Below are 25,870 nucleotides of genomic sequence, written 5' to 3'. Positions count from 1 at the left end.
TCACAGGGTTGAAAACATCACACCCCATTTGTAATAACCAAATAATTTCCCTTGCAGTACTACCCAATTTTTATCTCGAATTATGAAAAACATAAAACAGCGGCAGTTTTATGTTTGTGTCTGTGCATGTTCAACTACCATAAAAAGTGTCTCTGTGCAAACTCTGTGCAGCCAGAATTCAATCTTGTTAACAGACTTGTAACTTTTTGAACTAATAAACTTTCACTACAGAGGATACCACAAAGAGAAAACCACATAAGTGATTCACTTTTTTTTTTTTTTTTTATTTACAGCCAATTAAATGTCTGAAACTTTCTGCGGTATCTGTGAGCTTGACAAGACAGAAATGTGGCAATGCAAAGTAAACTCGAATGTGCAGGGAACGGGGAAAATATATATATATATATATACAGACAGTGTTTGAGGAGTAAGACATTTGGAGGGATATGAGCTCCTTTCTCTCCAAAGTATTGCTCTTAAAAGGTCCTATGACATGGTGCTCTTTGGATGCTTTCATATAGGCCTTAGTGGTCCCCTAATACTGTATCTGAAGTCTCTTTTATATAGACCTTAGTGGTCCCCTAATGCTGTATCTGAAGTCTCTTTTATATAGACCTTAGTGGTCCCCTAATACTGTATCTGAAGTCTCTTTCCCGAAATTCAGCCTTGGTGTAGAATTACAGCCACTAGAGCCAGTCCCACAATCAGCTTTCCTTAGGATGTGCCATTTCTGTGTCTGTAGCTTTAAATGCTACTGAGGAGGAGAGAGGGGGGGCAAGGTGGAGGCTGGGGGTGTGGTCTTGACCAACTGCCACTTTGCTTGTTTGCAAGCCATGATGTCTCTCTCTCATGGGTGGGCCAAATTCTCTGGGCGGGCAAAGCAGAGAAAGGGGAGGTAACCTTGCTCCTTATGACCTCATAAGGAGAAGATTCCAGATCGGCCCATCTGAGCTTTCATTTTCTCAAAGGCAGAGCAGGATACCCAGGGCTCGGTTTACACCTATCACCATTTCTAGCCACTGGGGGGCCATAGGCAAGCTGGGGGAACTCATTTTAATGTTAAAAATCCTAATAAAGTGAAATGCCATGAGACCTTTAAGAGAAGCAACTTTAATCAATGAGGTCATAAGAAAAGCCAGAGATGTTAAAGACACCGATGACATCTAATGTAAGCTAAAGGAATGATAGCAAAGACGTTAACAGTATGTGGTGTCTATAAATAATCCTTTACAAGGCCCAACAGTCAGAGATGCCAGAGAACATCCAGGAGTTTTTTATTATTTATGTGACTCACATTTCAATGTTTACTTATTATAACTTAAAAAAACGGAAATGTACCGTTTCACAGCTTTTCGAATCACACTACTATAAAACAACCAGGCTGCTTTATCGCTTTATTCATTTTGGTATGAGACATGTAATTGAATGCAGCTTATTATGCTACATTTTAAAGTCTCTCTGCCACAGTAAATAGAAGAACACAACGCTAGGGCGGCAACTAATCATTTAAACTACAAATTATTTATGAAAAAAAGCTGCTTTTTAAGATGAATCTCTAAAATACGTTGCTCCTTTTTCCTCTTTTCGTAGACATACAAATATTAAGTTTGCATTGATGACGTGATGTTTTTTCCATTTTTTATTTTTTTTTGCTGTGTCAAGTTGTAAATGTAAAAGAAAGTATTAAAGAGAACGCAACAAAATACTTCAGAAAATATCAGGAAATGTTCCGAGAGATTTCGCAAGGTCCAAGTTCAAGATGTGTGTCCTCAAAACAGTCCAAAACCGAAACGTAATTTATAATGACATAAGAAAAACAGGACGTTGATATTTTTTTTTGCGTGATGAATAATAAATCTCTTTAGTTCTAATTGATTTCTGTATATCGACTATATCGATTTACTGACAACTCCATGAGGAACTTTATGTCACAAAAAGGAACAAGTAACGCTCTGAAAAGTCTCTAAAAAACCTCTGACTGTTGCTCTCACACTAGTTCAGCAGCCAACCCATCTTAGTACCAACCCTTTATTGGTCACGTTAAAGGAAAGCGGGCCTCTATACCCGATAAGAAAACAAAATAAAAAGAGACTGCTTCAAGTATCCCGAGTGGAATTCAATAGCCCTGAAGGTTTTTAGTTTTATATTGTTTTTATCCCAGAACTCCTTCTATGGAGTGTGTGTGGAAGTGGTTAAAAAAGAAAAGAAAAAAAGCTTTAAAGTGCCAATTACAAACTTGAACGTTCAATAAAAACGGTTTTGTCGTCTCTGACCGTGTGCTTTGGGTGTTTCAGCTTGAGGCCTATGAAGCAGAGAAAACGAGTGGGTGGACAGAATCACTTCTGAAACTGTGACAAGGACGTTCTCTGTCATCTTCTCCAAACAGCTGGAGTGTGGAAATGTTGGGACCAATTCTAGGTAGAACCAAGAAAAATCTGGATTTTTTTGTTGTTGTTATACCTGAACAAAAGTCGGATTCAATATTTAATTCATAAACATTCTATACTTTGAACAAATGTGTTCTGTGAGCTGAAAGTCTATTATAAAATAATGAAGCCTGGATGTTGATAGTTGACTGCTGCAGTTGAACATCACACTGAACTGGATCTATCATCGCTTACTAAGACTATTAAATGTACTTGCAGAGAGTTGATACACAGGTGTCCAGTTAACGGACACCAGCGTCCAAACTTTCACAAATTCAGAGTTAAAGCTACAGTGGGTAGAAAGCAAAATAATGCCAGAATTTGTAGAGTAAGACCTCTTCCTGCAGCGCTTCCTCTCTCTGTTGCACGGGCAATGCATGTCCATGAATGTCCATTTCTCTCAGACCACTTAAATTACAATATGCTAAAAAAATTATTATGGAATTTTTTCCCCCCAACAACGCCAAAAGTAAACGGCCTACCACAACTTTAAGAGTCGTGGGTGTGAAGGAGGATGACAGAGAACAGAGCAGGATTCGGAGAGGTAATTTGATACCAAAATAAAAATGAATTCCGCTAAATTAAATAATGGTCACGTTTTCACAGATGAAAAGCCTCCTTAAACTAATATTTTGAATTTGTAATATCACCTCAGTTCTAGCCAGGACCAAGAGGCCTGCTTCCCAAATGTGTCAAGTAACACTATGAACTTAAAATGTAGGCATGGAAGCTAAGATGCTTCTGGAGTTTTGGGTTGCAGAAGAAGACGGGCCTCTTTGTTCTTCCCGGTGTAGAAGCTCCATTATTAAGACTTAAAATAAACAGACTTCTCTCCCGTTTAGAAGTTGTGTTAGGACTTCTTTGGACAGTGTGAAGACGAGTCTGTGTTGAGAACCTCGATCATCGTTCTGGTGGACGGGAAGGTCTCCGCTACGGACGGAAGACTCTGGTACCAACTTGGTAAACTGTTGAGAAAGTAAAAATATATATATATAAAAGTCTCTGCCAAGAAAAGGAATAACACAAACAATGGTTGGTGGCGCGGTGGCTCAGTGGTTAGCACTGCTGAGTACCGGTCCGGGCCTTTCTGTGTGGAGTTTGCATGTTCTCCCTGTGTTCCATGGGGTTTCCTCCGGGTGCTCCGGTTTCCTCCCACCATAAAGACATGCTTGCTAGTTAACTCCTGACATTGCTCTTGACGTAGGAACTGGCATTACAACTGGAGTTGGTCCCTGGGCACCGGATTATGGCTGCCCACTGCTCCTAATCAGTTAGGATGGGTTAAACGCAGAGGATACATTCCTCGTATGTGGAAATGTACTTGGCAAATAAAAGGAAATGCTATATAATTAGATATTAAAACAAAGAACGGTGTGTCTTCTTACCTTTTGAGATTCATCCAGTGCTTTGCTGTTTTACTGAAGCTGTCTGGACTGGGTGTGGTCATGGACTCAAAATCCACCAGCTGAGACGATATTAAAACAAACACAAACACAGTTTAGAGGACACACACTGCGGATGCATGTCCAATGTAAGATATATTTGAAAACACGTTTTTTCGACCTCGCTTCCTACCAAGCAGGCATTTTGCACAGCTAAACATGGCTTTTGGAAACCAACTCATCAGAAGAATATTTATCTGAGGGTTTCTCTCTTGATTTGTAGTGCAGACTGGCACCATGACCGTCACTTTCCTTCCTAATTATCGCTTTTTCTTAAAAAGGACCAATGTGTGGGAATTTCTCCCATCTAGCGTTGAGATCACATATCTCAGCAATCAACTCTCTCGCGCCACGCAGTTCAAAGTACGTATTACAGCTGTGGTTGCCTTCATGCTTTTTTTCTGATGACGCCGGTCTCTTGCTCTTTTCAATATCCTTTTTTCTTTTTCTGGGCGAAGAAGAAGACTCCCGTTCCTGAAATTTGGATTTTGAGTACGTGTGGTCCTCCACGTTTCCTTCTTCAAACTAGCCGGGGCCGGGAAGCTACGATACCCATTAGCAGCATTAGCAGCACCTGGGAGTTTATCATGTGACAGCGAAAATGCGAAAGGCGGAGCAGTTTGTATGTCCCTTACTGGCTAACGTATTTCAAGATGGCGCATGAATATGGAGCGTCTACCCCAGTTCATGCGAATGCAAATGTAAAATTTCGGTTTGTGAACGGGCAACACAGATTTTGATAATGAACATCTAAACACGTTACACACTGGACTTTTAAGGCCTTTATGATTCATTAAAATGAAAAAAATTTAAATCTCTCTTTTAAAACAAGTCCTTCCTAGCAGAAATATGTCTGCAATGAAGCTCATCACATGAACAGTTTTGTTATTTGTACGTTCTCTCGTTTTATTTTATTCATTCGTTAAGATCCACAAATCACCAGACGTTATTTTAGTCAAGCAAACAGAAACGTGGACATTTATGAGGACACTGAACAAGCTTCCTGGCTGAAAAAGCTTTTCAGCTTTCTGACACCTGATCACATTTCTTCTTCCTGCCTCGTTTGTGGAACAATGTGTCTGCTTGGCAGGTTCAAACATGGGTGAGAATTTAAGCCAAGCTTTTTCTTCTAGAAGACTGGAATAAATGTGCGTCACTGATCCTCAGCTAGTCTTTTAGGTACTGTATTTATTTTTCCCTTAGACACAGTAACGCCCTTTTTTTGTGCCATGTTGAAAGTGTTTTTGTCAGACATGTTGTTACGCATAAGTCATAATGGAAATTTGACAGGGTCGGACCTAGTAAGAGGTGGCCGGTGCATGTCTGAAAGGTCGCTGATGTTTACCTTTCCTTTCGGGATCCTGCCGATGACCTCTTTCCCACTGGCCATCAGCGCCCCCATCACGACTGAGTAGGCCACCACACTGAGGAGAAGCAGGAAAACAAACACTCTTACACACGAGCGTCATAATTACAGTTAAAGGTGCAGTAGGTAAGACTTAAAAAAACTAACTTTCTGTCATATTTTCTGAAACTGACCCTATGTTCAGCAAGTAATTAAAAAAAAAAAAAAAAAATCCAGCTCCTCTGGCACCACCTACAGACTGTAGTGCGATTTGAAAAAAATCCACCGCTCCCTGTTCAGATGCTCCAATCACGGCTAGAGCGTGGGGTGTCTAACTGCGTGTCAATCACTGCTCAGGCACACGCATTCATTCTCCCTTGTGGGGGGAGGGGCTTAAAATACCGTTTGGGCTTCAGCAGAAAGGGGGGGGGGAGGGACTGAGAAGTTGTCGATGTTCAAATTCTTTGGCTAACTAAGCCCTGATCTTCACAATCGTACCTACGGCACCTTTAAAACCTGGGCTGCTCTGTAGCACGCTAAAAAGGTAGAACATGCTCTTCTTTGAGTACAAATCAAGCTCAAGCATGTAGAGTGCTAAAACCTACAGCCCAGCAGGTTTCGTCTAATAATTTTTTTGTTTTAGTTTCTGCAGGTTTCACAAAGTCAAATTTAAGACTTTTTAAGACCATTATGAATTAAATTTAATTTAAATTTAATTTAATTTATTTTTTAAGTATCGCTAAACTTGCACTTCCCCATAGCTGAAGAATAAAATCAGTTTTATGTCTGTGGTACAATCCAAAATAACACGAAAGCTGAATGGCTGCAATATAAGCTACATGTTGGTCTCATTTGTAGTCGTAATACCTGAACATTATATTTGGACTAGCGAAAGAAAGAACTACAACACCATGGAATTATAAAAAAAAAAAAAAAAAAAAAAAAGGAGCATTAAAAGGTAGCATTGCATTGATGTAGGAAAACTAAGACCTGTTTAAAACTATTTAAGATTTTAGAACACAATACTTGAATACTGAATTTAAATTTAAAATTTGATTTTTATTGATTTTATATTTTTTTATGACCCCCTTGGTAACCCTGAGAAATTACCTGGATCCTCTGGAGAGGGGCATGAGGTTGCAGAAGTAATAAACCAAGGAGAGGATCAGGTTACACACGGCGTCTGCATCCTGAAAGAACAAAAGTCATCGTAGAGTCAATTGTAAAGAAAATAAAATGTCCGGGAGCAAGAGTTTCCTTTCATTTTCTTCACTGTGTACGGTCTTCGTTTTCAGTCAATCACCACCACAGGGTGAAAGCAGAGAGGGCTACAGACGTAACAAAAAGTAGACATTCATATTGTTCCAGGTATCGGTTTCAGATCAGTCAATAACCTCGTTTAAGTTGTTACAACAATAGGGGCATCGTTGGTGTCATCACAGCTGTCAGTGTAGAAATCAAGTAACAACAACAGAAAGCTGAATTAGAGAAACTGAGCCATGAACAGACTTTTTTTTTTTTATTAAGTCAGAATGCTGACATTTCTAAAAGTCTGTTTTTCACTGTGTGAAAGTCATCTACTGCAACCAGCTGGAGAATACGTTCTGCCATAATCCTGTAAAGCGATGCATTTGTAAGTCCCCTCCCTAGAAAAGAAAACTAAAATCTGGGATAATCCAGCACAGGGAAAAAGGAGAGAATTTAAATTGCAAAATGCTGAGTGGGAACTGAGTAACGGCTGTGCTGACTGACGACGTGGAATGAGATGAAGTACTTAACACGTTTAAAGCCCAGTTCACTATTTTGCTGTTTGAGTTTCTAGTCATTTTTCCTCGGACCATCTCCTGCTGCAATGACCCACGCAGGCAGAATCATTTAAAGATCAATTACTCAAAATAAAAACACATGTCTGTGATAGATACAACTGCAACACAGGGTGCCACTCACAATTAGTTACCCTATTAATCAATGTATTGCTCATAACATGTCATTACATATTGCAACATCTTCAATAGGGGGGGTTACTAAAAAAATTAAAATTAAAATAAAAATAATCCTAAAAGGAAACACTGTAGCGGCAGAGTTGAATCTTACCCCTAGCTCAGTGGACAGCATTAACGCCTTTCCTTTGGCGGTGAGGTCTTTGTAGATGGACTCTATCTCTGACTGGTACTGCTGCGTCCGCTCTTCTGTCGTCTGAGTCTCCACTGAGAATAACATGTTGCCCACCCTAAAATACAGAACACAAGTTCACACATGGGAATTAGAAATGGGGGATCTATAAATTATTATGAATTAAATCACTTTAATCTCCTCCTCCTGTCACCGAACAAACTGGAAACTGCGATTGCCTGCTGTAGTAATGAGTTTTAAAATACCTGCAGACATTTACATATGAAAATGTTCTTTAACTCTGCTGTACCTTTTAGAAACTCCACGCACTTCATTTTATTATTTATCAATTTTCAAGAAAAAGAGAAAAGTTATTTTATCCTCACATTATTTTCAAATTGATTTTACTTGTAAATAATAACCCATCTTGGTGTTCGTCTCTGTTAAAAAAACTGATTGGCTGACAAAGGGCTGGGCAAAATATCGATGTTATATCGACATTGATATATGAAGCTAGATATCGTCTTAAATTTGGGATTTTGTTATATCGTGATATGACACAAGTGTTGTCATTTTCTGGTTTTAAAGGAAGTCATTTTCTGAACTTTCCAGCTTTTTGTTGTTGTTGCCTTTCAAACAGTCATCATATCCACGGTACTGATGATTATTTATCAAAACTCTCAATGTGTTGAGATTTTGTGAAAGCACCTATAGTCAACACTACAATATCGCCATCGATGTATTTTGTAAAAAAAAAAAAGAAATCTTGATATTTGATTTTTTCCAGTATCACCCAGCTCTAGGTTGGCGCCACAAATATACTGCAGAAAAAAAAAAAAAAAAAGGACAAAAAGGCAGAGCGTCATTTCATCGTACCTGTCTCCGGTGATGGTGATGGTAAAACCGTCGTACTCTTTTCCGAGATCCTTCATGCTCGGCACCTTGGAGTTGACCGTGAAGCCATCTCTGGTTTTACTATTGAACTGCTTCAGGAAATAAAAAACACAACCAACCAACCAACCAACCCGGGGTTTTCACTGCTGAACGGCTACAAGACAGACATCAAACATGAAAAAAATGGCAAGACGTTGTGCTGCTTCAGAGGTCTCTTATGAATTTCCCTCATCCAGCAAACCTAAACTAACATTTGGATGCTTTAAGGAGGGACTCAACACTAAATCCACCTTTTGAGTCAATAAATTATGTCTACGTACACTGCACTCTACCGTCAACTGATCACTGTTTATAGAGTTTAGTACTACACAGACTGTTTTTCACTTTTTCCAAAGAACATCCAGGAATTTTGTCCTCTAGACCAGAGATCTTCAACAGGAGGTCCGGGGCCCCTAGGGGGTCCTCAGAGTTACTGCAGGGGGGCCTCCCAATTATTGTTAATGTTTTGAAAGACTTTCCAAAAATAAAATGTCTCAACATTCAAATAACTTTATTTGTGCTGGAGGGGCAATTCAAAATCCATTACCTTAAATCCAACATATTATTAGCAAATATAAATCAGCCTATTACATTTAACATATATAACATACGTATAAATTGACCCATGATCTTGCACCACCCCCACTCAAGCAATGTGTGTCATTTCGCAGAGATAATGTAAGGGTCACCAGGGCTTCTGTAAGAGGTGACTGTTACACTCAATTTAGGAAGACTACATTTGGTCAATCAGCTTTTTCATTTACTGTAGTAGAAAAGTGGAACTTAATTCCACTTCACATTAGAGATTGTGCAAGTCTCAGCAGTTTTAAAATGTCCTTAAAGACTTGGCTGAAGGCAAATCAACTATGTGATCATTGACCTTTTTATAATATGGAATGTATATTTGTATTTTGGTTTATGTGTGAGTAATTCTTGTCACATGTTTGTTAAGTTTTTATCTGTTTTGATAGTATTGTCTGTATTGTCTATATTGTCTTTTTATCTCCCTTACCCAGGGACCACAGATGTAAATTAGCTGTATAGCTAACTCTGGTACAGGGCCTAAAATACAAATACATGAACTAGCTGAATGTCAAGCTTGAGAGTTAATTTTTTTGAAACAGCAGCTGACAAAACACTCTCAACCCAAGGTACACTTACTTATTTCCATGGCAACTATGCAATCTGCTGATGATGACCGTTTGTCACGATCGGAAATACGAAAGTGGACCTTGAGCGTGTGATATGTAAACTTTTCATTTTAACTTTATTTTTTTAATCCAGTTAATTTAGACATGCACACATCATCTTCATCTCTCCGTTTACATCCCTCTTGACTAATCTTCCCGCTTTTCGTCCTTACCTTCATTATAGGAAGCAGATCTTCTACTTTATTCACATTTTCAAGAGCCTGACGGACCTCTAACAGTCCTCGGGGGTTGTACGCCCTGAGGCACAAAACAGGAACTCGTTAGTTAAAGAAGCGGCAAGAAAACAGAAGAGTGAGGAAACTGATGAAGCATAAATATTAATTTATATGTTTGCATAATAAGACACTTCCTAAATACTCTCATGCATAAATGGAAAATATCATTGATTTCGTATTGTTTTGGTGATATTTACCCATGATACACCAGTATTCTGTCTTTAATGAAGTCGAGGATGTTGTCAAAATAGGCCAGGTATCTGATGTTGATAATCTGTCCCCTGAGTAATAAAAAGAAAGAAAAAAAGGATATCAAAAAAGCTGCTTTTGTATGAAGAAGAAATGCTTTCAGTGAGCTTGTCAGAGTCGAGGCTACAGTGTATTAAAAACCTGAAGAAACTGGGTCGGATTACAAAGAATTTAAATACATGTTTTCTCACTACAAAGTTGAGAAAACCCCCCAAAGCAAGGACACGTGGTAATTCAAGTCGCCCAGGAGGACTCATGAGAGCGTCTGACACCGTCTTCGGGGGCCGAGCGGTTACCTGATGAGATTGATGTGATTGTTGAAGCCTCGACTCAGACTCCTGGCGGGCATCTGGTCCAACCACAGAACTGGCTGGTCTGGATCCGCGATCCTACCAACACAGGAAAAGCCTGTTTAGTCTCTCAACACTGAAATCCAATCAGCTAAGGACCAACGACTTTTATTGGTGGAAACGTAATTTAAAGAACAGAGGAAAATTTTACTTTCTTCTGTGTCTGCATTTGCTTTGATACAGTGGCACTCATAACTTTATGAACCCATGTTACAGTTGACTAAAAAGAGGAATAAAAAAACTTGATCTTAATGCCTTAATTTAAAAAATGAGGAAAAATCTGTTTCTTTCTGAATGAATAATGTATCGTAAATAAATAAATGTTCTTCCTTAAAATCCAGGGGGCATAAGTAAGTACACCCCTATGTTAAATTCCCATAGAGGCAGGCAGATTTTTATTTATTTTCATGGATCCAGGATACTATGCATCCTGATAAAGTTCCCTTGGCCTTTGGAATTAAAATAGCCCCCCCACATCATCACATACCCTTCACCATACCTAGAGATTGGCATGGGGTACTTTCCATAAGATCATCTCTCAATGCAAATCAAACCAGCTATTAGGCTAACTGACATAAAACCATGCCAATCTCTAGGTATGGTGAAGGGTATGTGATGATGTGGGGGGGGCTATTTTAATTCCAAAAGGCCAAGGGAACTTTATCAGGATGCATGTTATCCTGCCGATACTATGCATCCTGATAAAGAGATGATAGAGAGATGATTTAATGGAAAGTACCCCATGCCAATCTATAGGTATTTTTTTAATTAAGGCATTAAGATCAATTTCCAAAAGATGACTTTTTTATTTTATTTATTCCTCTTTTTAGTCAACTTCAGCATGGGTTCATAAACTTATGAGTGCCACTGTAAATGTAATGCTATAAGCAAACCATGATGGGTAAACACACAAGTGTTACCAGTTTAGAGATTTTATTGACGTCTCAGCTCTCTTTGCTTTCGTTTAACTTTTCTGGTGACCACATAAGGACATAGCTGAATATGAGCTTCTAGACTTTTTCAAGACCATTTAAACATAAGAAAATGGTGGCTATCATGTATCAACATCTGTCTTCTTCCTTTAATTCCTGCGTGTTTTAGGGTTATTTCCTGGAGATGATTAGGATTCCAAAGTTGCTCCTGAGCTGCACTTAATTTCTCTTGGAATACGATACATTTTTTGCCGTTTGGGTTCTTGTTTTTCCTCATCTGGCAAACCTAAACTAACATTTGGATGCTTTAAAGAGGGACTCAACACTAAATCCACCTTTTGAGTCAATAAATTATGTCTACGTACACTGCACTCTACCGTCAACTGATCACTGTTTATAGAATTTAGTACTACGCAGACTGTCTTTTTCCAAAGAACATCCAGGAATTTTGTCCTCTAGACCAGAGATCTTCAACAGTGGGTCCGGGGCCCCCAGGGGGTCCTCAGCGTTACTGCAGGGGGGCCTCCCAATTATTGTTAATTGTTAATGTCTTAACATTCAATTGAATTCAAATAACTTTATTTGTGCTGGAGGGGCAATTCAAAATTCATGACCAACATATTATTAGCAAATATAAATCAGCCTATTACATTAAAACATGATTTATAAAATGATACCAACAACTAATATTTTAATAGCTTAGTATTCCATGCACTAAAAAAGGTATGTCTAAAGGCTTTAGGCCGCCCTACACGATATTGTAAGCTCAGTTTAATATGCAACTTAATTTTATACAATATATGCAGTAGGGGGGTCCCTGCTCCGTCTCTCTTTCAGTAAAAGGGTGTTTGTATTAAAAATCCTTGAAGACCCCGGCTCTAGACTCCCCAAAATATGGAAAAAATCCTTCACGTTGCCTTCGAATTACAGTACGTCACGTTCACCCCCCACCCCTGACATACTGTGTACTGTACTAGATTTGATCTAGATTGGAATTCATTTTTTGAATTCGTAAAATTCAATTAGAATTTGACTCAAGGTAAAAAGGGGTGTGTAGTTGCTCTTAAAAAAAAAAAAATTATAAAAAGGGTTCTCACCTCCTCCATTTAACAGCTATGTCGAACATGTCTCTCCACTGCATTTGCCTGGTCTTGCCGTTGACTCGCACTTTGGAGTTGCTCCATGTTCGATGCATGGCCTGCATCACCTCCAGGGTCGCTAAACCCATGGCTGAAAAAAGCACAAACAACTCTTGTTGTTTTTATTTTTGCTGTTGTTAATACTTAGTGTATCTGCATGAACTACAGCCTTCGCCAGTGGTACCTCTGTGTATTCTTCTGTTAGGTAAGAAACCAGGGGTGTCGTATTGCATTAGCGCCCCCAGGTGGTCGGCTGTGCAGATCAACTTCTGAACGTCACTGCTGTAGCTGTCAAAGTTCTGCGGCAGCACGTCCCTGCAAACCACAAACACAGGAAGACATAGGGGGATGTACTTCATCAAAGCTTTCATCAAGTGTGCGCTTTTTTTTCTGGACTGTACCGTGGCTGCCTGTCAACCTTCTGAAACGTCTCTGTAAAACAGAAGAAACTGTTTGCGGACGTTGGCATAAAAACATCTGCCTGCCCGAAGAACACTGCAGCTTTCATGCCTTACAGAAAATAGGGCAGGCGTTAGCTTTCAACCACAAAACACTTTGCCTCAGCTCTGTGGTCGTGAAAATTGCTACACACTGCAGCTCAGGAAATTAGGGTGGCGTTGGATACTGATATCAGAGATGACGGCACACCTGAGGTGAAATGCAGGACACAGATAAAACCAAGTAAATGTATGAATGTTATCTGTTAGTAGTTGAAACACCTTTGATTGGCTATAACATGCTCTATGAATAAAGGTTAATAAAGGACAAACAACGACGTATCATTACAGCTTGCAGGTGTGAATCAGCTGTAACAGTCCCATCAAACCTACTTTATATGTGGCTGCAGGCCGGGCTGCTCCTCATAGTCTTCTATTAGAAAAGGCAGGTTCTTGGCCCAGTGGTTTTTAAAGTTCCCTGGTAAGTCCTGGTCCACGTTGTACTCTGCTACTGGGATGTCAAGGTGGGAGTGCAGGTAGCGAGAGTACTCTGGTAGAAAAACAAGGTTTGGCAAAGCAGGAAGAGAGAATAAGATATTGTATAAAATTTATTTCTAGAATGCATTTATTATTATATAAGAAACTTTTAAAAAGTGCTTAAGTATATACAATAACTGACGCAATTTTTCTTTTGGGATATCTTTTTTACAAATGGACAAAATAATTACATAAAATTAAATTTGTCCACAATATGCTTGCTAAATCTTTTTTATCGTATAGCTTTTGACCATTTTTAGTACTGTGATTAACAGCATTTTTCTTTCTTCCCATCTACTGTGTGTATACTGTGTAACTGTTGATCTATAAAGTTGTATTGATTGAGGACTCTCAGAACAATTCTGCAGTATGTTGGTAGTATGTTAAACAAGCACTTGTAATATCATAAAAAGTCCTCCCTCTCTTAGTTTAAATTGATATTGATATGCATGCAAATATCACTAAGAAGCTATTTACATGTATCTTCTTCTTCAAGATCTTTAGCTAAGCCACACTGTTGCGGTCATTACGTATATGAAGTATAAATAGTTCATTTGGAACTGCAAACAAACCCATGCATCAAAAAGGCAATAAAAATTAAAAAGTGCCGTGGTACAAACTCCGGTGAAACTCTTTGGAAATAAACTTCTTTTCAAAACAAACTGTAATTTAAGTAGTTGTTATGAAAGCATTTTAATAGAGCAGGATGTTCTTGATAGTTTACTTGCACAGGATTCTAAACTGACAGTAAAAACAGAGCCTTTCAGTTAGGGCTGCACGTTATTACCTAAAATGAAAATCACGATTAAGTGCACATTTTACCTCGATAACGATAAATGAACGATAACTGATCACGTTGTTCTAAAATCATCTTTTCTGAAGCCAAAATGTTTGTTTTTTTGGCACAAGTTGGTCAGTTGACTCTGACTCAGTGTTTGAGTTATCCTCCATTAAGCTTTCCACGCAGCTGACTGGTCACGTGACTACACACGCGGTAGAATGTTTTTAAGGAGAAATCAAAATTATCGTCATGGGAAAAAAACTTCGATAACAGCTTCAGAATTTCCTACTTTCCTCCATTTCCTACTTTCAGCAGAAGAAAGCCGTGCAATAAAAACATTTGAACGTGTCTAGGGTTGAACGATAAATCGCTTTCAAATCAAAAATCGCAATTTGAAAAAGACTAGCTAATGGTGAAGACCGCGATTAATCGAATGTGAATAAGTTAGTTGAATATTTGGTGTAACATTTGATTTAACGTTTTTATTCCTCTTTTCATTATTATATTTACTGTTTTTTTTTCATAAGAAAAAATGCTGGAATAATGTTACATATCACAGATTGTTTACATAAATGTCCTGTTTTCAGTGGATCTTTCATTTATTTGTTATTACTTAATTGAACATGATCGTAGAAGGTGCAATATGCAGCTAAGAAAAAAATAAATAAATAAAAATAAAACGATCACAAATCGAATAGTAATCGCAATATCTGGCAGAAAAAAATCGCAATTTGATCCCCCCAAATCGTTCAGCCCTAAATGTGTCTAAAATGCTATCTTATATGTGTTTGTATGTGTGCGCATGCAGGAACACCCACCTCTGAGGTATTTGACTTTGAGGTATTCGGAGCTGGCCTTCTGTCCTAGCAGAGGGTCGTTCAACATGACTTTAGTCTGAGCTTTGATGCCCTCGTAGAACTGTCCAATCGCCACGTGGCTCAGCCCCTTCATGTACTGACACACCTCGTTGTAGGGCTCCAACTGAAGACACCTCTGGAGGACCAATAGGAGGAGAGCAATTCAAAAGGGGTCAAAAACAGAACGAGGGAAGAGGGGTTGGACGTGCAGTATACAGTATGTACACAGTTGAAGGTATTATACAGTATTAGTTAATGAACTTGTGGATGCCACAGCTGGTTTGCGTTACTCCCTAACACAGGGTGTAAAGGAAGTTTAAATCTCAGAGCTGTATTAGGGCAACAAATATACAAGATAGGACTGTAAGAAATGACACAGCCTAAGATAGGGCTGGGCAATATATCGCTATTATATCGACATCGATTTATGAGGCTAGATATGGTCTTACATTTTGTATATCGTAATATCGCGATATATAGGCTGCATTACAGTGAAGTGAGGTAATTTTCTGGACTTACTCACTGTTTTATAACTTGCTGTGGTATCCACATTATTGGTGATTATTTATCAAAACTCTCAGTGTAAATATTTGTGAAAGCACCAATAGTGAACCCTTCAATATCGCTGTATATCAATGTATTTGGTCAAAATGATATTTGATTTTCTCCATATCGCCTAGCTCTAGCCTAAGAGAGGAGGCGAGGACCAAGCCGTTTAATTCAACTATGGATTCCCCCCACCTTGAAGTTGCCTATGGCCTCCTGCAGCGAGCCGTGGTGGTACAGCATCATGCCTCGGAGCTGGAGAGACTGGATGTGGTTCTGGTTCAACATGAGGGCTTTCTGGAAGCTCTCCATCGCAGACTCAAAATCCCCCAGCTCTCTGGAAAGAGGAAGAAGAGATACCAAGAGAGCAAAAGTGCACATGTTGTTAGAGAGGCCGGAGGGAAAGGTAGGTACTCCAACTTCCGTAGGTTAAAAAAAAAAAAAGAAAGTTACCAGTGAATACCACAGATAGGCAGTACCTGTAGGCCTGTCCAAGGCTCTTATAGGCATCGATGAAATCAGACTTTAACTTCAGTGCCTCTTTGAATGTCTCAATGGCTTCCTGGTGACAGAAAACACAACAACCTTTCAGAGTGACAACACTAGAGATAACAGGAAATTGAAAAAGGGAAGATGTGGATACAGTGTGACTCAAACATGGCATACTACAAACTCCTTCTACATAGCAGTATCAAAGAACGTTTAGTGTAAATAAAATAACATTTCTTTATGTAATCCTTTGTTTTCATGCAATGAACAGGGAAGTGGGCAACAGACAAAGGGCATATTCACACTATTTTCCTTTCTCACAGAAAATACCTCACAGTCACAGTTAACTGATAGAAAGTTGTGCAATGTTGACTTTGTTTCCACGAGGATAAGCTGCAGCAGATTCCACCATCATCAAACCTAACTCAAGTCCAACTGTCACATTCAGAGAGCATCACACTGCTCTTAATCATGAGAGGAACAACTGTATCTAAGTATCAAATGTACGACGGGCTCTTTTTTTCAGAGGGTTGTCTCTGTAGGTGATGTACAGGGTTTCCCCCAGGACATTGGATAAGCAGAAGTAACAACCCAAAAAAAAATAAAAAAAAAAAATACATACACAAGTGTGACTGGATAAAACACAGCAACCAAATGAGCCGTGCAGACTAGCCTTGCAGCTGAAAACCTGCAGATTAAACAGCTGCAGACATTGCTCTGCTCTGCACTCCACTTAATCTGACATCAATATGTCAAAGTGTGAGAAACACGCTGAATGTGCTGTTGAACTAGGCCTAGACAGACTACTTATAACAGCACAGTTCAGAGTTAAGAAATATTTTATCTAGAGGTTTCATCTTTTGAAGGCAGAATCAGAGAGAATGTCCTCATGGTGCACAGAGCAATGGATTTTGATTTATTTGAGCTGCTGCAGTGACTAAAAAAAGTAGTTTTGATTTTTTAATCAAAGGATTTAATGCCCAGACAGAGATTAGCCGTCAACAATTTAGCTGGCAGGCCCAGCACTCAGGGAAACCTCTGTTCTTGTTCACTTGTGATCAGATGGATCGTATCTGAAAACTTAAAATCAACCCAGGCACTACTTGCAGCTGCTCAAACATGAATTAAAAAACAGAAGTTGCACTTGCACATACAATACGCATGTAACACCATGAGCTTCAGTCTGGTGCATGTCCTTGTTGATATTATATGTAAATCTATATCTCATTTAAACTTTTCCCTTGTCTTAATTATGCGTGCTGTAAACATAATATAATAAAGCCTTTTTTAATGCCCTATTCCACCACAAAACACACAGATTTTCTAAAAGAAGTGGATTGGTTTAAAGTTATTTTTACCCACATCTATATCCCTAAGCACCCAAAAGTTTTAGGTTATGTCATGTTTCTAGCAGCAAGAGGACACCGGCTACAGCAGATTAACAAAGGCCTCTTGTGATGTTGAAAGGTCACGAAGTAACAAAAGGAGATGGAAAGCACAAATAAAGTGCTGATTTTGCACTAGAGTCCCTTTTAGGAAGTCAAAGTAAAATATATATATATACAGTACAGGCCAAAAGTTTGGACACACCTTCTCATTCAATGTGTTTCTTTATTTTCATGACTATTTACATTGTAGATTCTCACTGAAGGCATCAAAACTATGAATGAACACATATGGAATTATGTACTTAACAAAAAAGTGTGAAATAACTGAAAACATGTCTTATATTTTAGATTCTTCAAAGTAGCCACCCTTTGCTTTTTGATAACTCTGCAAAACCCTTGGGTGTTCTCTCAATGAGCTTCATGAGGTAGTCACCTGAAATGGTTTTCACTTCACAGGTGTGCTTTGTCAGGGTTAATTAGTGGAATTTTTTCCCTTATTAATAAAAAAGCAAAGGGTGGCTACTTAGAAGAATCTAAAATATAAGACATGTTTCAGTTATTTCACACTTTTTTGTTAAGTACATAATTCCATATGTGTTCATTCATAGTTTTGATGCCTTCAGTGAGAATCTACAATGTAATACAGAGTATATATATATACATACTCTGTATTACATTGTAGATTACATTGTAGATTCTCTATATATATATATATATATATATATATATATATATATATATATATATATATATATATATAATGAGAATCTACAATGTAATACAGAATATATATAATATTTTCTGTATTACATTGTAGATTCTCATTCTCTCTCTCTCTATATATATATATATATATATATATATATATATATATATATATATATATATATATATATATATATATATATATATATATATATATATATATATATATATATATATCTCAGCTGGGAAAAAAGAGACAACAAGAATTAGGAGCTAGTGATCAACTTACCTTGAGCATGCCTCTGTGGAAGAAGGTCAGGCCTTTATACAGCATGGCGATAGGCTGATTCTTCTTCAGCTCTAAAGACTGCTGGAAGTCTTCCATAGCTGCCACATAGTCCTGGTGGGAAGGCAAAGAACAGGATCAGCATATGGAGGAGTGAAGGCATGCACGTGCAGTATCATTTGATAATCAAACCTCGGAAATGAAGAGCAGTGTTCCTCTGTGTCTGTAGAGCCGGGCTGAGGGCTGCAGCTGGATGGCTTTGGTCAGATCACCTAGAGCCTCACTGATACGACCCAGAGGAGACAGGATCTGAGGATGCATATGCAAAAAATGGATTATTACAGCTGAAAATAAGTTTGGGATACTTTTTTTTATTTTTATTACAGCTGGTTGATACTCACTGTGCAGGATTTCCTCCTAGAGAGGACTATAGACTATTGTCTTGCAGGAAAAGGTGGAGGGAGTAAATCTAAACATTACTGTTTAAAACAATAACAGGTAGGATCTTGAAGAATAGGATTTAAGGTCGACTCAAAAGTCTAATCAGATTATCGACTTGGCCTTTGGGTTTTACAAGTTGCCGAATTGTGCTGATGCTTTGTTCTTAATGGAGTTTAATTAAAAAAATTGAACTACGCTAAATGAAGTGACATTCAGTCTCAGTCAGGACAAAGACAGAGTTGTGTAACTGATTTTGTGCGACCTGCATGCAGATTGATTACACCAGAGATGTATTCAAGTGGCTTACGGCTCACAAAGAGGAAACAGCCCATAAAAAAAAAAAAAAAAAAAAGAGTGGAAACTGAGAGGTTTCAAACTCGCAGTGTGAAGTCTGCTGGTGAAGTATAAATCCACGTGTAAATATTACAGGCTAGTGCCGTACACAACTACAGAGTGTACGTTAATTCAACTTACACATTTATAACAATATGTGTGTTTTTCTGTTTCTTGTGCTCCTGTCACAGAGTTAAAATCAACACAGACGCGCTCGGTGGTGTTTTAAGCCCCCAACGTCGACTTCAAGGCACCTAACCCTAACCATAGTGCTTTCCAGGCAGCGCTGTCTGGAAGGCGGCATTGGGGGCTTAAAACACCAAACACCCACTGACGCCAATAACATTTCACAACTTCTACAGTTGCAGTCCTCAATTTTACAACTGCACTAATTTGCCGAATTGTAATTTAACATCTCAATCATCATCTTAAACTACGACTGCCTCGTTCTCCTTCTCCTTTCACATCTGAACACAATCTAGAAATACGGTGAACATACTGCATTTGTCCTTTTTTTGCCACACTACAACGTCTGACTGCATATCACGTGTCATCAAGAAGCCAGTGATGCTGCTTCGCTGATGAGACATCTACACATTGATCAGATATAGTGGTGACCAATGATCAGTTATAAACCGTATGGAAATCAGAATGGAAATGTAATCAGCTACGTGATATCTATTGTCGCCAAGAGCTGAAGTCTTTTAAGTGTGTAAAAAGCACTTGGAATCTTCTCTAAAAACATAACATGTCTCATACTTTTTGGAGGAGCGTCAGAGGCCAAACCCTAATAAAGAGTTACTCTCTATGTACAGAGTCGGGGCTTCACCTCTGCTCTCTGTTCGTAGACCTCTGGCCAGTTGGGCTCCAGGGTGATGACTCTGTTGAGCTCGTACAACGCCAAGTCAGCATTCTTTATGTCCTGGAATGGAGACACAGGAAGGGGAAGCAGTTACATTTTGTTGACGTAACCCTTAATATGTTAATATGTAGTGTACACAACTAGGAGCAGAGCCAAAAACAAGTAAAAACACAAAAAACTGCTGTACAGCCTTTTTTTTTGTCTCCTCTCTGGAGGGCACACATTGAATTTGCATTCATTGAATGACACACTGAGTCATTCTGTGTTTAGAAACTGCTGCTGTCACCAAAATTCAGCATGCAAAAAAAAAAGGGAAGAAAATGCATACAGATACAGACAACAACTCCCTATGCTTCCAAATTGCTTTAAATCAAGGGTCAAACATGAATAGTAGTATACCAATTAAACTTTTGAGCAGCAGACTCAACTCTTAATGCTAATAAAGGCAGTCGATCAATAATGAAAACATAGACAGCACTTTGTAACTTGTAATGTAAAGTATGAGTTATCTGCTGTGAATAATCTGAAGACCTTGCCTTCTACAGCACAGTGTTGTATGGTGTGCGTTTCTCATAAATAGTCAAGTAGCAACATTTTCTGCCATATTATTTTGGATAGAAACCTTTTATATATTTTAATGAGGGCAATAATGATAACTTAACTTTAGCCATAACTTCATTATTTGGTTTATGACATTGTAAATGCTCTTATGGACCTGAAGACACTTTAATGGCTGACAAGAAAAAGCTTCTCATGATTGACGTGGCACATTTTAATTGTTGCTAGGAAAAGCTGGGTACGGAATTCCAATACTTTTTAGGATCCGACCGCACTGCCTCCTTAGTATCGATTATCGAAAAATGCCTCGTCATTCAATACCCAATTTCAATTCCTAAGGAGTAAATCTCATCAGCGTACGTGAGCCAATTAGTATGCAGCATGCTTCTACCAAGATCTAACAATGCTGCCGATTGGCTGTCTAACGGTACACGTCGTAGAGACCGGCAGGAAAAACTCTACGTTACGCACAGAGACGGCTCATGTAGTAGGAGCTGAAAAAGAAATAAAGTTGTGCCGCACTGTTGTAATTTCTTCTTGTTAAAATGGATTTTATTAAAATGGATTTTATTAAAAAGGTGCTGTAAGTAGGATTGTGAAGATCCAGGACTTAGCCAAAAAAATTAAACATCAACAACTTCTCAGTCCCTCCCCCCTTTCTGCTAAAGCCCAAAATGGTCTCCTAAGCCCCTCCCCCCACAAGGGAGAATGAATGCGTGTGCATGAGCAGTGATTGACACAAAGTTAGACACCCCCCCCTGGCCCTGATTGGTGCATCTGAACAGGGAGCGGTGGATTTTTGCAAATTAAACTACAGGCTGTAGGTGGTGCCAGAGGAGCCAGACTTTTTTTTAAATGACCGGCTTCATGTAGTTCTACTGGAACATAGGGTCAGTTTCAGCAAATATGACAGAAAGTTAGTTTTATAAGGCTTACCTACTGCACCTTTAAATTGGTATTGAAAAAAGAATCGTTCAGGAACCGGTATCGAAGTCATGGTATTGGTATCGGTAGAGGTATTGAAAAAATACCCAGTCCTATTGGTGGGTGAGTAACCTTTCTTAGTATCTGACAAGGAGTTACAAGGTTCTTCACAGTGTGCACAGAAATTAGAGCACTGTAAAAAATACAACAAGAATCTCAGTGAATGGACAAACAGAGCGAAATAAAAGACAATATAAAAAGAATAGTAAAAGGAAAAAAATGGTGTGTTATTAAGGCAAAATATTACACCTGTATTCCATATCTTTCACTCACCTGTAGACTTTTCTTGCCATAAGCTATCCCTCTCCCATAGATGGCACTGACCAGCTCTGGGTCGCCCTATAATCAAACATACAACACGTTAGCATAACATTCGTGGCTTAAACACATAGAAAGAAAGTTGTGTTTCTAGGCTGAAGGGATGTAGAGTGAATGCAGAATGCTGCAATACTGAAAGATGTATTGAGTTTGAATATCTGCCTCTCCAGTTGCAAACACACCTGTAATAAGAGTGAGAAGTGCTTGATGGCTTCATCATAAAGACCGTTGCCTATCAGAACGTAGCCTATAGCTGCAATGACAGAACACACGATGATGAATAACTGGGAGAAAATGAAAGAACCATGTGCATCCGTTCAACAAAAAAAATAGGGTTTGTATTTAGAACATCATAACTTACCAAGTTCTTCGTTGGTGTTGTGGTTATCTACAGGGAAGGGGATTTTTTTCTGTTCTATAAACAACTTAGCCTGGTTCTGTGAGAGGTGGAAACAAGATAAAAAACAACAACACATATAGGTGAAAAGAGAGGCATACAGTACATCAAGAGGCAGCAGTGGCACGCAAAGCTAAGGAAAAAAAAAAGAAGAAAAAATGGTTTCCTGTGTGATGCCAGTTACTGGATAGAACAGAAACACATAAATATAACTCTTTGAGTCTCAGAGGTGGAAAAGATAGAAACTTGCATTGTTCCGTTTTTTCTTTTGAAAGTTTAAGAATCTTGTCACACTTTGCTAAAAACTATTTAACAAATGTGTAAAGCAGAAGAAAATGCTGCAAATTAAAATCTTTGTCAGGAACATTTTTGGTAAGATAAAACTGCGTTTTAACGAGCTTTCCAGCATCGCTCAAGGTTATACTGAGCCACAAAGCCCCAGAGAACACATTAAAAACCCTTTCAGATGTCAAGGCGGTTTACTTTGTAACAATAAATATTCCGGGTTTTGCATCTTTTCCTCCTTCTCACAGTGCTCCATTGTATTTACTGTGTATTCCAAAATGAAGAATGGCAGCATGACACACCATTACAGGATGCAAATTTGACAGCATGCAAATGCAAATGTTGCCGTGGCAGCATTGTGGGTTGCCAAAACAGCCGGAACAATACACCTGACAAGACAAATACTTGACTCATTTATTTCACCAGAATTGAAAGCCTTACATAACAAGTAACAGTAGCAAAATCTTCAAAAAATAACAAACTTGCTCACCGGCAATATGGCATATGTTCAAAAGCTAAGCCTGTTTCTCTAATCCCAATGAAGGCAGAATGTTTAGATGTGCACATTGCAGTTTTTTTTTTCACTTATCAGACTTTTGTAGGGATGAACCTGCAGCAGCAGTGATGTAAAGGTGTGTGATCGGTACAATCTGACACCACTGTGTGGTTACAAACAACCACACAGTTTGGTAATGAATTACTATGCTTATCAATCTCTTTGAAATCCACGCAGGAAGTTGTTTTCCTCCGAAATGAAGCAATTATCTGTGAGTCCTAACGATCTTTTTATTTTTGGCTCAAAGTGTCAGATTGTCAAAGCCAAGAATGGAGGAATGAGTATCAAACTGAAACATGAGCATAGTGTAATGTTTCGTCAATACATTAGAGTAAATGAATCAATACCAAACAATAGGATTTTTCACTTAATACAAAAATGAAAGACTGGAGAGCTTGTCACCAAGAAATTTAGCATGCAGTGTTGTGCTATTTAGATAAAAACAAACTGTTAAGACTAAAAACCACACCTTTTTTTTTTCTAAAGGAAATGGCTAAAGACCGCGGATCTGATTAATGTGTGCGTGTGTGTGTGTGTGTGTGTGTGTGTGTGTGTGTGTGTGTGTGTGTGTAAGATCTCACCAGGATCTTCTCTGCGTTAAGTGAGAAGACTGACTCGCAAGGCGGGTTGCTTCCCTCTTCACAGTCTGGGTCTTCCAACTGTAAAATGGAGGACTCTGAAAAGACAAATATTCTGAGCATTTATTATGGGAAACACCTCTTGTTCTTATTAAACGGTTTGCATAGACTAATATTATAGCGAATACTCTAAACAAGATAACATGGGAGCCATTGCTTGTCCTTGTCTAAGCACGGTGTGTTCCTGAGGGCCCTCCCAGACCAGATAGGGGAGAGGTCATCGACTCGGACAAGATAACAATTAACGTCATCTACTCTGTATCATGATTTATTACATTTATTATAAAAAGCAGCTGTGGAGAGCTTTTCGTTAGGTCATTGTCTGTACTATTCCGTAGTGCGGAGACTGCCTCCTTGTTATGCTCACAAGTAAAAATGAACTTTAATATATCTTCAGTGGTCTCTGTCTATAATTTGATAATGTAATTATTCTAACAAACACTCAGCACAATAGCCATGTATTTCAGACCATTACATGTACGTACGCGAATACGTTTTGGGTTTCAAATTTTCACAAACGCCCATCCTGCCAATCCATTAGTCTTTCAAAGTTATATTTAAACGGTCTTATATTTCAAAGAAGAAGTGTCTCAGATGTCACGCAGAGCTGACCCCACTCACAGCGGCATGCGTTTGTGTGTGGTTTGAATAACTCCACGTAGTTCTGCAGACCAAACGGCAAACTACCGATGAGTATTTAAATTATATAGATACAATGATGTTGTATAGAGACAATTTACTGGAAAGCACAAGCACTTTTTTTTGTTGTTGCAATTTTCACATTTCTGGTGGATTTTTCATGGCAACCATTGCGATCATAGTGAACACCATGTCTCTTTTAGAGTTTGTCAGAGTTAAGTTATAAGTGTGTGGTAATATGGTCTAAACTAAAGCATGGACAGGGACTTGTTTGTTAAGTCTCCATTGCATTACCACAAAAAGATAACATTACTTTTTCATCAGTTATGTAATTTGTATGTGGTGAAATGGATTAAAGCATGGACAGGGACTTATTTGTTAAGTATCCATTGCATTACCACAAAAGGATTACATAACTTCAATAGTGATAGAGCTAACCTGAGCCTGCTGGTTGCCTAGGAGGCAGGAAAAAACAATGATAAAGAGGTCAAAACTGCTATACTGCTTAAAAATATTTAAGAAATCCCTAATAATAGCTCTTTATTTCAGCACAGGTGCAATAAGCCTAGCAAGCATCAGTAATCTCACCCGAATGTTAACTTGTGCAACCAGTTCACCTGTCCTAAATCCTCGAACGGTGAGTCATAAAAGCTTAGATTTGATAAAAGAAATATAAAGCTGGGCGCATCAGTTAAAGGCAGAATCCGCCAGAAGCCATTACAAGCATGTTTCAGCTCTTTTAAATAATGTGACTTTGCTGTCGAGCACGGCAACACCCAAATAACGTATTTTTATTTTTTATTTTTATTAAATTTGGTGTCAAGACCTCTTGGGTTAAGCTAAAACATGCAGTTTGTGAGTTTTTCGTTTAGTTTCCTAACTGTTACGTACACATCAATACACTCTCACTTCTGCGTTACTACTCTCTTTCTTTCATCGTTGGCTCCAGATCCCATTTAACCTCTACGCCAGTAAGAGCCAGCGCTTATCTCAGTTATCTCTCCCGGGCTGTCACCGCTTGTTGTTATTAGCTTACAAACGGTTAAGCTAGTCCCACAGTGACAGTTGAAATCGGGGAGGACGTGGCAAAGTAACACCGAGAAAGAGAGACTTTTACCGCAGTCAGCCGCGTACTCTTCCCACTCGGACAGCGAGCTGCATCCCTGCTTGTGGAGCTCATTGTTGAACAAAGTGAGAGTAGAGAAATACTCGGAGGAGAAGGTCGCCCGGCACAGATACAGCAGCAAGAGCGCTACCACAACAGCCCGGCTGGCAGGGGCCATGTTGTGCTACATGTGTGTGACGCCAGAGAGCGGAAGCTGCTGCAGTTCGATCAAAAACCGAACCGAACGAACACGCCCCCCTCACGCGCGAGTCTGCGGGAGGCGAAAAGACCGCAGCCGGAAAGGACGATTAAACTACATTTCCCAGCATGGTCTGCGGCTGTCAAACCTGTTTCTCCACTGTCAAGCTAGACAG

The 25,870-nt window shown here is 38.9% G+C and overlaps 1 protein-coding gene across 2 annotated transcripts; it reads right to left on the bottom strand.

Moving 5' to 3' along the window:
* Window positions 1-1,090: 1,090 nt before the first annotated feature.
* ttc13 (tetratricopeptide repeat domain 13) lies at window positions 1,091-25,722 on the bottom strand. 2 transcript variants are annotated; one of them, XM_039781504.1, is made up of 23 exons: window positions 25,509-25,722; window positions 23,696-23,790; window positions 22,238-22,313; window positions 22,059-22,129; window positions 21,832-21,897; window positions 19,984-20,076; window positions 18,573-18,689; window positions 18,384-18,494; window positions 15,992-16,074; window positions 15,708-15,849; window positions 14,928-15,102; window positions 13,185-13,341; window positions 12,539-12,669; window positions 12,313-12,445; window positions 10,230-10,322; window positions 9,882-9,965; window positions 9,622-9,706; window positions 8,202-8,308; window positions 7,308-7,443; window positions 6,324-6,403; window positions 5,214-5,292; window positions 3,812-3,891; window positions 1,091-3,391 (listed from the first exon to the last, which is right to left on the bottom strand). In XM_039781504.1, exons 1-23 carry the CDS (start codon window positions 25,672-25,674, stop codon window positions 3,277-3,279), a joined length of 2,475 nt encoding a protein of 824 aa, XP_039637438.1. In that variant the 5' UTR covers window positions 25,675-25,722; the 3' UTR covers window positions 1,091-3,276. The 2 variants fall into 2 exon arrangements, with proteins under 2 accessions (XP_039637438.1, XP_039637437.1); XM_039781503.1 differs by having other exon boundaries at window positions 8,202-8,311; window positions 25,509-25,721.
* Window positions 25,723-25,870: the final 148 nt, after the last annotated feature.

The sequence above is a fragment of the Perca fluviatilis genome, chromosome 18, assembly GCF_010015445.1.
Source record: "Perca fluviatilis chromosome 18, GENO_Pfluv_1.0, whole genome shotgun sequence".
NCBI lineage: Eukaryota > Metazoa > Chordata > Actinopteri > Perciformes > Percidae > Perca > Perca fluviatilis.
Note: the sequence above shows the minus strand (reverse complement) of the source record. Positions and strands in the feature narration are given on the sequence as shown.